Raw genomic sequence first — 11,159 nt, forward strand, 5'->3', positions numbered from 1 at the left:
CTCATAAGAGGGCGTAGTGTCCTCATAGGGACCCCAGAGAGTGTGGGGTGCCCCAGCGCCAGTGAGGGCGCGGTCTAGCGCCAAGAGGGCGCATTATTTGCACAGCGCCAGTGAAGGCGCAGCTCGCACGCCAGTGCATGAGCAACTGGCGGAGAGGAGCACGGCCAGTGGGTCGCGGGCGCAACCGGTAGGTTGCAGACGGGGGACCGAGACCCCGGATTGAGTGCGGGGTACATAGACCCCAGCCCCAGAGCGAGGGGTGATTTCATTGAGAAGTCCAGGGTGGGCACGGCGAGCCCCAAAGAGGGGGAGCGCCACTTTGTATCATTGAGAAGCCCCGTGGGGGCACGGCGAGCCCCAAAGAAGGGGAGTGCCACATCATATTACTGAGAAGCCCCGTGGGGGCACGGCGAGCCCCAAAGAGGGGGAGCGCCACATCGTATTACTGAGAAGCCCCGTGGGGGCACGGCGAGCCCCAAAGAAGGGGAGCGCCACATCATATTACTGAGAAGCCCCGTGGGGGCACGGCGAGCCCCAAAGAGGGGGAGCGCCACATCGTATTACTGAGAAGCCCCGTGGGGGCACGGCGAGCCCCAAAGAGGGGGAGCGCCACATCGTATTACTGAGAAGCCCCGTGGGGGCACGGCGAGCCCCAAAGAGGGGGAGCGCCATAGTACATGATCGAGAAGCCCCGTGTGGGCACGGTGAGCCCCGAAGAGGGGGGAGCGCCATAGTACAGGATTGAGAAGCCCGAGATGGGCATAGCGAGCCCGGCCGCAGGCTAGTGCGGTAACACCCCTCAGACCAAGGCAGGGCGCTGCGGTTGCCCCGAGAAGACAGGGAGTAGCAGCGCGGTGAGCCAGGGTCAGAGAGGACCCCCGTGTGGTTGGCCCGTAGGACTGGAGGCCCGCTAGAGAGTCCCTGAGCGGAACCGCACCAGCAGGGAAGTCCCAGAGTGGACGAGAGTCCCAGTGAGAGGCTGGGTGCGAGAGAGAGCCCAGCGTGGGCTACACTTTAGAGGAGGCCCGGGAAGTGGGCGTACAAACCTAACAACGTCTATTACATCTGTGAGGCTTGGGGCGTGGTATTAGGGGCTGGTAGGAGCCACGCATAGCCCATAAGGCTAGGGTGTCTGGGGAACACCCACCATATCGGGAGACCCCCAGGGGGTCCGGAAGAACCGCGGGGACAGAGGTCCCGAGTAGCCGTGCCCAGGGAGTCATAGGCAGCCTCCCAATCATATTCCAGCAAGACGTGGCGGGCGAGAACTAGAGGGTGCCTTGGGCCGGCCTGACACGGAGCGAAGGACCTTAAGGAGATCACGGCCCCCCGCGAGGACCCCGCCGTGACAGAGAGGAAGAGGGGTCGGCAGTGAGGGGAAACTCCACCTGCTGGCCAGGGCTGAAGTCCTTGGGAACAGGTCAACAGACCTACTGGGTCTTCAGAGCTCAGAGAAATAAAACCAAAAAGAGAGAGAGAGAGAGAGAGAGAGAGAGAGAGAGGAAACCCTGGCTCCACGTTAATTGATTATGGCAGGTGCTCAATTAAGCCTGCGGGATAGCAATTAGTGGGGAGCAAAAGAAAAATTGCTTGATTGTTGGAGTCACGATTGAGAGCCCCAGAAGAAAAATGGGGAAGGAGAGAAGCTCCAGAGATCCCAAACTGTGGGCAGAGAGGAAGAGAGAAGGAGAGAGAGAAGATGCTGTCAGGATTTTGGAGTTTTCTTTATTTTTCTTTTCCTTTTTTTTTTTTTTTAATCTGGTTGCACCTTCCAGCTGAATAGGTGGCAGTCAGCTTTGGGTCAAGGAAACCACCATCCTCCCAAATTTAGTCAAACCATCAAAGTCCTGGCAGGCAAGATAGTAGAGAAGAATTTTGACCCCAATTTTGCTGACTGACGTCCACCCTGGTACAAGGAAAGCAAGTGAATGTCATTGGGATGCAGGGCCCCGTGTCTGTATCCTGTGATATCTCGATACTCCTCCTCTTCCTTGAGTACCTCTTCATTGTGCACTCGACCCTTTTTTCCTTGTGGCCTCCCACAGGGTACTTAGCACAGCCAGGAGTAATCGCTGCCGCAGTATTATAACCATGACTTTCCAATGGTGCCTCAAGTGCATAAAGTGCATGATAGCTCTACAAAGCTGCCATGTACAAAAGCCAGGGGTGGGGTAGCACTAGATACTTCTCACTGCTGTGAGACACTTGTCATTTTTCCGAGTAGCAGGCCTATTGTCTTCTAGGATTATTGTGCTCAGGAGTGAGATCTTTCATACAGGAGATGATCACTGAGTTACTATGGGATGCAAACAGCATTTCAGTTCCCAGAACCATGAAGATGCCAGAACAACCTTGCTTAGGCTGCCATTCTTGCAGTTGCCCTAAAACTCTTAAGGTCCTCTGACAGCAAATCCACATATCCCCACAGAACAGAATGCTAGAGCCAGAATCTCAGGCTCACAAATGCTGCCTGCCACCTGCACTAGGGTTTGAAGTTTTGGTGTAAAGAAGCAAGGATTTCCTGGTGGGTGGCCAGGATGCATAACACAGGTAGGAGTCTCGCTTGAAATGTAATTTGCTTCTGTTTAAGGTAAAAGCAATGGGAGGGATTAACACAGCAGGTCTCTACCCGTCTCCCGCCACCTCCCATCGTCTGGCATGAACTCAGAGCCACGATGCAGGGGGGTAAAGGTCTCAAGTCAGTTAGAAGTGCTAAGCAACACCAATGCACAACTCTCGGGACTTGTTTGAAGAGATTTTTATTTTTTCCTGTCATTTTTTTACAATCCCCAATAGGCAAAGTGTCTACAGGTTCAAATGTAATGAGTTCCATATTAATGAGATTATGAATTAGACTGTGCAATATTTGGTTTCTTTTGCTGGGAATATTACTTCCAAACGTTTGTGCCCTTGATGAGTTTCCTCATCACAGATAAGGATGAGGAACTCCAACTGGAAAAAACATCCTCTTCATATGCCTCTTCTCCCCAGGCACCATAGACAAATTGCTGGCCTTTAGAAACTTAAGACCATTGCAGAAACAACAGCCTTACGACAACATGATTTTCTATTGCCTTGATTTTCTATTGCTGCTTCTGGTCTGCTCATCTCAAAAAAATTTGGGGGGTAACATCTCAAGAACTAGGACAGTTGTAAACTGCAGCCTTGGAGTGCAGAAGTAATGAGAGACTTCTATTTTTAATGTTAAGCCAAATGGTCGGTGTCTCTCCTAGCAGTATTATGAGTTGACATCCCCTCTACCCCGTCTCAAGCCTGAGGGCGAGAAAGAAATGCATCAGGGAAGATATCATGGCTGAAGTGCATTGAAGTTCCAGATTCTATGACCTGCTGGAAGAGGGAGGAGCAGGCACAGGAGGAGGAAGCAAAAGTGCAGCTTATGCACAAGCAGCAGCAACGTAGAGGTTCTGGGAGATGCACAAGCTGCAACAAGGATCTATCCACGGAGAAGCAGGGCAGAGGCAAACATCTGCATGTGCAAGAGTCTCTAGACTTTGGCACAGAGCCTGGCAACAGCCACCATAGGCCTCACTTTAGCACTGGCTAGTACCATTGATTATGATTAGTATGTATACTCTCAGGCTTTGCTGAGACGTTGACCACCATGGACCTCATGACAGCTGTGACTGATGCACAAACTTTTTAAAAGCTTAAGCTGGAATATGCATTCACGTTAGGTTGTACTTAAGGGTAGGTACAGGATGGCTCAACACAATATAAATGATCAGGGCCTATCACAGGGGGGCCAGGAGGGCCATCTGGCCCAGGCCTCAAATTTAGACTTTTAACGTTATCTCCAAATGAGGTTATACATACAGACACAGAGATACATTGACAGGATTGAAAGAAGAAGAAAAAAGCTAGAAAAGCACTTGTTAATAAAAAAAGGAACATTTATTACAAATTATTGCATTGTATTTTGAGTCTCAAAAAATGGAAGTGGCCCAGGCCTCTCTTGACCTCTGAGAGGGCCTGTAAATGATAAATGGTGCAAGATGCACCACACTGCCAAGAAAGAGTAAAAAGGATAGAATGATAATACAAAGCAGGATGTACAACAGGTACAGATGTAATACACTTAGCAATGTATAAAAGAGGTGGGCAAAATACAGCCAGCAGGCTGGATCCAGCCTGCCAACTGATTGGATACGGCCCGCACGTGGGTGCCCACCAACTGATCGTATTCAGTCCACGGCTGCACCTGCAGTGCTCTGCATGGGGCTGAACCCTGCCTACTCCCACCTAGGGCATCCCATGCCACATTCCTACCCTCACTCGCCAATGGCCCCTGCCCCAGCCAGTGTGCACAGCTTCCTGGTGGGGCTGCTCCTGCTGTGGCTGCAGCAGCCTGGGTACTGCTCAGCTCCTCCTACTTGCAGCAGCTCCTCCTCCTGCACCACTCCCAGGTAGCGTGGGGAAGTGATGGCAGCTGTCGGGATGGGTGCTAGGCACCACACACTCAGCCAGGTGAGAAGAGAGCTGCAGCTGGGTGGTTTCTGCCCCAGCGCACAGGGCTCCTGCTCGCAGCCACCTTCCACCCCACTCGGCCATCTGATGTGATGAGCCTGTGGGCAGATATAGTAGGTGGAAGGCAGCCTGGAGCTGAAGGTCCATGCCTGCAGCTTCCCCTCTGCGTGGCTGAGCATGTGATGCCCAGTGCACGTCCCCATGGACACCTCATTTCCCTATGCCACCTGGTGCCCGGAGTGGTGCATTAGGAGGAGCAGCCACTGGAGGCAGGGGAGCTGAGCAGTACCTGGGCTGCTGCAGCTGCAATGGGAGCAGCCCCACCAGGATGCAGTGAGCGCTGGCTGGGGTCAGGACTGTCAGTCTGTCAGTGGTGGTGAGCAGAAGCACAGTGCAGGCTTCCCTGGGAGGGAGTAGGTAGGGTGCAGGCTGGATGGCAGACCACACCTGCACCACACCACCCAGGCAAGCCCTGCTGCATGCACCCCCTGCCCTCCTCCTTGCCCCCCACCCCTAGCCAGCTCCAAAGCCCTGATAAGTCCTCCTTCCTCGCCCCCCCTCCACACAATATATAAGAGTAAGACTTCATTTTGAGCTATTATGCAGTTGCTTCTATATACACTACTCAAAAAACATAGATCAGGACAAAAGGTTTTTTTAAATTAAAATGTTACAGTTGATGTTTGATTTTTAGTATAGAATTTTTTTCCTATAATTTGTTAAAATGATATCTTTCAAAAGATTTTGTGCATGCCCTTGATAGCTCGCCAAAATTTGTTACAGTGGCCCGTCAGCTGAAATAATTGCCCACACTGGTATAAAAGAACTAGGAAACTTGGAATATTGTAATAGCTTGCGGGGGTGGTTTTATGCTTACCCCCTTGTCACAGGTATACAAAAACAGGAACACTGTCAGAACAGAATGTTAACGGCCCGTAAGGCACAGTACTAACCTGCTGAGCTTTCCCCACCAAACCAGGCCTGCAGTCTGTGTACTCCAGTCTGCGAGGATCACATCAAACAAGATGAGCACACATGCAGAGTACACCACCCATGGGGCACAGCCAGGCCTTCACACAGGTCTATCATTTATCATACCAGTGCTGAAACAAGTCTCTACAAAAGGCAGTTAGAAGGAAAAAGATAACAGAGTGGCAGATATCACTATCATGGATGCTAGTGACATGGTCTTCTGGAACTTTGTTTTCCTCTCCCCCATAACGTGCTCTTTGCTTTGGCTTCGTGTTGTACATATTTTTTAAAAGTACTAATTTAGCTGGTGATCAGTGGGGTCACTAACTGTTCAGGCATTTGAGGTTAATAAAAACACTTTGTTGTAATTATTACTGTCCCCACCCAATTCTAATGAAAAAGGTAGGTAGGGCTGGCTTGGCAGGAAAATATCACTGAAGTATAAAAGAAGTCTAAGCAATGTTTACAGTCCCCTGAATCAACATGCCAATACTTTAAAATAGTTGGCTAACAGAACCACAATGTGAGGTCCCTTCTAGCCCTAAACTTCTGTAAATCTTTGTAAATAGGGCACATGGCTTTACCCACAGTGATGGTAACGTTCATCCAAGACAGAATGTGCTATGCATGCATATTAGCAGCTTCTTCACTCCAATAGTTCAGAAAATGATTACAGCCCTGTCACAAGTTGGTAGTGTACAACATGACACAGGAGGCAGCGGGCATTCTGCACCAGAACCACTTCAGGGCACGTGGATGTGATCACATGGCAGTCCAAATTTCCCAAGCTCTCTTTGATTGGGGATATGTTATCTGAATGCTTTTTAGCTCTGGGATTTGGCTGTGGATTCTATCCGTGTCCAGGCTCCACTCACGGCAAAAACACTCTTCTCGCTTTGTAGACCATAACCAGTATCTAAAGAAGTGGTATTCAGTCTACTTAGACTCAAGGCACCCCTTGATAGGCAAGAGACACCCCTGGGAAAGTGCCGGCTCTTACTGTTCACTCATACTCATTTTTGACTAGAGAAAAATGCTTGAGTAATTCTTCTGTTGCAAACAATTCAGGAAGACCACAACAGGTCAGACAGGAATCCACAGTATTGAAAACAACTTAAAATCTCTGGGTTTATCTTGTGAAATGTTTGCATACCCAGCAGTGTAAGCATTGTGTAGCCCTACGGGACCCTGGTTGAGAATCACTGATCTAAATGATCTGCAGGTAAGCAACTTGCAGAATATCACTGCAAACCTCTTCTGCCACATCAAGAATTGGCAGACCAAACTGGTGTGCCATGAACTTGTGGCAATCTGGGATAGCTAATTTCCAGATGGTGGAAAAGTGGATGGTTATCCCTACTGAGAGGTCTCTCAATTGTACTCTGCTACAGAAGAGCTGGGGAAAACTTCTCATGCAGGTCCTAGAAGGTCTGCTTTGTCAGGCAGGAGTTCTACAGCCGCTCTTGGTAACTTGTCTGCAAAATTAAGGGATGTCATGACATAGTTTCTCCTGCTTTAGACATGCTGCAGACTTGGGCTAAGCTCAGCAATGACAGCACACATCCTATCATATTTGTTTTGCTTGATTACATGCATCCTCCAGCCTTGGTGAATCCCAGAAACTGTGATACAGTCTCCACACAGCTATCCTACATGAATACTTGGATTGCAGCCATGCAGAGCTCTTCCACTGCCACACACGGAACTGAGGGGTGTGCTAGGTCAGTAAAGCTGTGCGTGATGGCAGCTACAATAACTTCTTTGGCACCAGCAGCAGAAGAAAGAAATGCTTTCACAGCCCTAGGAGGACTTCACTAAGCACACTGCAAGGGAACCGGGGATAGATCACAAGACTTCCTACAAGTTCCAAAAAGCACAGTGTGGAAAAGTGTGGCAGTTATGACATGAAACCACCAACACCCACCCCCCACCAACAACATGAAGTGGGGAAGGGCAGATCACATGACATGCTCACGGAAAACTGCACTGAGCACATAGATACCTACCAACAGTGACAATGCACATTCAGAAAGCACCTTGTGTATTTAAGTGTCATACAACAAAAGAAAGGGGTAAGCGTCCATGAATGGATTTCTCTAAATATTGTGAAATTATTACAAAAGCTTAAAACTATTACTTTGTTTATATATTTAGCCTCAGTCTTGAAAAAGGGCATGGACTTACTGGGACTTTGCACCTCTGGGAATCAAGGTGAACAATGCTAACTCGGTACAGAAACTGCCTGCTCTAAATTTCTCATGGCCCTTTAAGACTCCTGTTTCTCAGAGCACCATATGCCTATCTTTGGCCCTTGGCAAATGTTACACTTAAGATGCATTCAACCAGTTAATTATTAAAAGTGTAAACTGGCTACATGTTCAGAAGGGTAATGGCACAAAAAAAAACCAGCCACAAAATTAGTACACAGTAAAAGAATAACAACTTTGTGGCTGGTTTTCATGATGTCTTAAAATGAACATGTGGCTGAGTGGACTGCACCAGGGTCTCCAACTAGCTCCATATGGTCCCTCTGGGCCAGCTGATTGTCTGCTGGTTCTAGGATGGCACCAGGGTTCAAACCCCAGTACAGCCCTAATGCTGCTGACAATCAGCTGCTCAGTGGCAGGATCAGGACTGGGGCCGCTTGGTGCAGCCCTGATACTGCCAACCATCAGCCAATAGTTGTCTGGCAGGGATCACACTAAGGTTCAAGCCTGGTATGGCTTTAATCCATCTGAGAATTATCTGATTGTCAACTGCTCCAGGGATTGTAGCAAGGCTCAAATTGGGCCCCAAAGCCAGCCAGGCACCCTTGCAATGCAGGGGGAGCCTGGGCTCAGGATCCTGGACTCCCCCTGCACTGGCAAGTAGGGTGTGATTGGGATATGATCCCCAATCCCAAATTCATCCCTCTGAAGGAGGCGTAACTGTTGGGATTGGGGATCAGATCCTATTGTCCTTTTAAGGGAATGTATGTCAGCAGCCTCAACCTCTCTGAAGCCAGGAGAAGCGAGGCAGTTTCGAGCTGCGTTAGAAGCCTGGCCACTGACAGCATTAGTCAGTCTCAAGAATTAAGGTTAGAGGGGGACAAGTACTTTACCAAGTAGACAGTGGAATCAAAGCATTCCTATTTACGTAGGCATCTGATTCACTCAGCTGATATACAGAGAAATGGTGTTTGTAAGCAAAAGGAAAAAAAAAACAGATCAGTGTTAGTGTTGTGCTATGTATTTAAGTAATTTATACATTTACTCAGCATGTGTAAGAAGTGGAGTATACAGAAAGAAAATGTTCATAAAAATACACTTCAGAATTCTTTTGCAGCAAGGCATAGTTTTTTGAAATGTGCTTAACTTTTTAAAAACACATTGAGTATGGATATGTACATTTTCCCACACTTCCATTAGATCCTCTAGTTCAAATCCATTGTCTCTCTTTTTTTTTTCTTTTTTTTTTTTTTACAAAGAGGCTTATGGTGTCATTGCAAGTAGACAGAATCCAGTCAAGACCACCAGGTGATTGCATTTGCCACAAGTGTTCATGGTCCAGGAAATATGCAAGAAACAAGGGGTTTCTGTTGGTAATACTGTAGGGGCAATTGCCACCACTATACTTTAGAATGAACTCCTACAGAAACGTGGTAAAGGATAGAAACACCTAGTCAACAGGAGAGAACAGTTCCCAAAGAACTATCCCTCTATTGTGGTTTCCTCAGTCCTTGTACTAGAGGGAATCTACAAAATACCTTTAGAAAACAGGTCTGGGAACAAAAATTCTAAGCTGTTCTGACCCCTAAAAATTATGGACTAAGCAATAAATAAATAAATAAATAAATAAATAAGGCTTATTACAATTTACCTGCTCTCTGTTTCTTTCCTTTTGAACGATTTTCTTTTCCAAAATTAGGTTATGTAGTTCAATTGTGCGTCACTGGTTTTCTAGATATTTCTGATACCTTCTTTACTCTGGCTTTTGCAAACCTCTTCCACTTCCACCCCCAGCTTATGACCTCTCACCACTTCTTTAAGCGGCTGTTTTCACAGACATGCTGAAGTTAATGTTTTATCTCCTGTCTAGCACAGGCTATTGGGGTGTCTTTCCTAGTAGTAAAGAAGGGTACTTAGTAAACTGTTCAGTTGGTATAATAAAAGGTGTTACTAAAAACCCCCCTTGCTTCTCATATAACGCAAAGAAACGTTTCTTTACGTATCCAACTTTCCAACTAAAGCTTTAGTGCCTAGTCACACAACATGCTGTTTGCCCACATAAAGAGAGAGATTCAGTATCTCAGAAGAGATCCTAAGAAATCCAAATTAGGAGGCAGATTAAAAAGCCTAAGAAATAAAATTAGTTGGAAGAAAGTCTAAAATATTATTTCTACTACAGCCATGTCATAATTATGCTTAAAAAGGACATCTATCCATTTTTTATACTATTACTATGTTGCACTGTACTTTCTAGGTTACTGACTGGCCTCAATATCACTAAAACAACAAGTGCGTACACACATCGCAGGATCTGGCTTTAGTCTCAGGCAACAGATCTGCAACGTACACAGTTTTACCCCACAACCATGAAATGTTCTGAGGACGCTCCATTCAGTTTAATACTCGCTAGGAACCAAAAGGGACATCAACTCACTGGATAAGATTTTTTTTTTTTAAAAAGTGCAAGATAAAAAGTCTGCCATGCAGCAAGTCAAAGACTGCCCGTTACACACCAAGCGCCGAGCATGAAAAGGAGTTATAATTACGGAGGTTTATGACACACAGGTTACAAAAGACCGGGCAAAGTTTGCAGAGAGAAGAGAGAAACAAATTATACAACAAGCCACGCTCATGAACTGGGTTCAAGAAGAAAGGAACTGAAGGGGCAGAGGCTGGTTCGGAGATCCTTTGCAGCTGAATGAAAACACAACTGAATGGTTAAATCGAGTTGGGGCGACAAAGAGCCGTCCACACCACCAGTGCCTCGTGCCCCCGCTTTCAGACACAAACCGTTACCCCCCGTTTCTCCCACCCACGTTTCTGAGAAAGCTCCGGGGACCTCACACGATCATCCCCAAGACTGAGAAGATGCTGGTGCCCCCATTACTGCCCCATCCCCGCGCGCTCTCATACGAGGGGGCCGGCAGCGCGGGCAGGCGGGCTCCCCCGCACCAAACAAGACTCCCCTCCGTCCCACAACACCCGCTGTGTTGCAGGACCAGGACCCCGGCTCCGGGCACCTCAAAGCCCGGCCACGTGGGGAAGACCCTCGTGTGAAACAACGCACATCTGCCAGGTGCTACAACCCCCAGCGCACACCCACACGTGCGTGCACACCCCCATGTGCACACAGACACATACACGTACACGCACATGTGCACAGACATGTACATCCCCCCACACATGCACCCCCCCATATGCATACCCCCATGTGCATCCACACACGTGCGCAGACATGCACACCTCCATGTGCATACATACATATGCATATACATATGCGCATGCGCGCGCGCGCACACACTCTCTCACTCCCCCCCGCAGCCGTTACCCGAGGCCGCAGCGAGGCCGGCAGCGCAGAGCAGAGCCCCGAGCAGCCACATCCCGCTTCTGCCCCGGCCTCGCCCCGGGCCTCGCTCTGCGCCTCGCAGGCCCCGCCCCCGCTCTAGCCCCGCCCCCGCCGCGGCTGCCAAGGCGACGCGGGCCCCGAGCGGGCCG

The 11,159-nt window shown here is 48.7% G+C and overlaps 1 protein-coding gene across 1 annotated transcript in view; it reads right to left on the reverse strand.

Annotated features, from left to right (window-relative positions):
* The window catches only part of CES2 (carboxylesterase 2), a 37,575-nt gene extending 26,481 nt beyond the window's left edge, over positions 1-11,094 (reverse strand). The window contains exon 1 of the mRNA XM_014595607.3: positions 10,993-11,094. Within this exon, the coding sequence (XP_014451093.2) occupies positions 10,993-11,044 (52 nt within the window). The 5' untranslated portion in view covers positions 11,045-11,094. The remainder of the gene's footprint in view (positions 1-10,992) is intronic.
* Positions 11,095-11,159: the final 65 nt, after the last annotated feature.

Source organism: Alligator mississippiensis, chromosome 10 (genome assembly GCF_030867095.1).
Source record: "Alligator mississippiensis isolate rAllMis1 chromosome 10, rAllMis1, whole genome shotgun sequence".
Lineage (NCBI taxonomy): Eukaryota > Metazoa > Chordata > Crocodylia > Alligatoridae > Alligator > Alligator mississippiensis.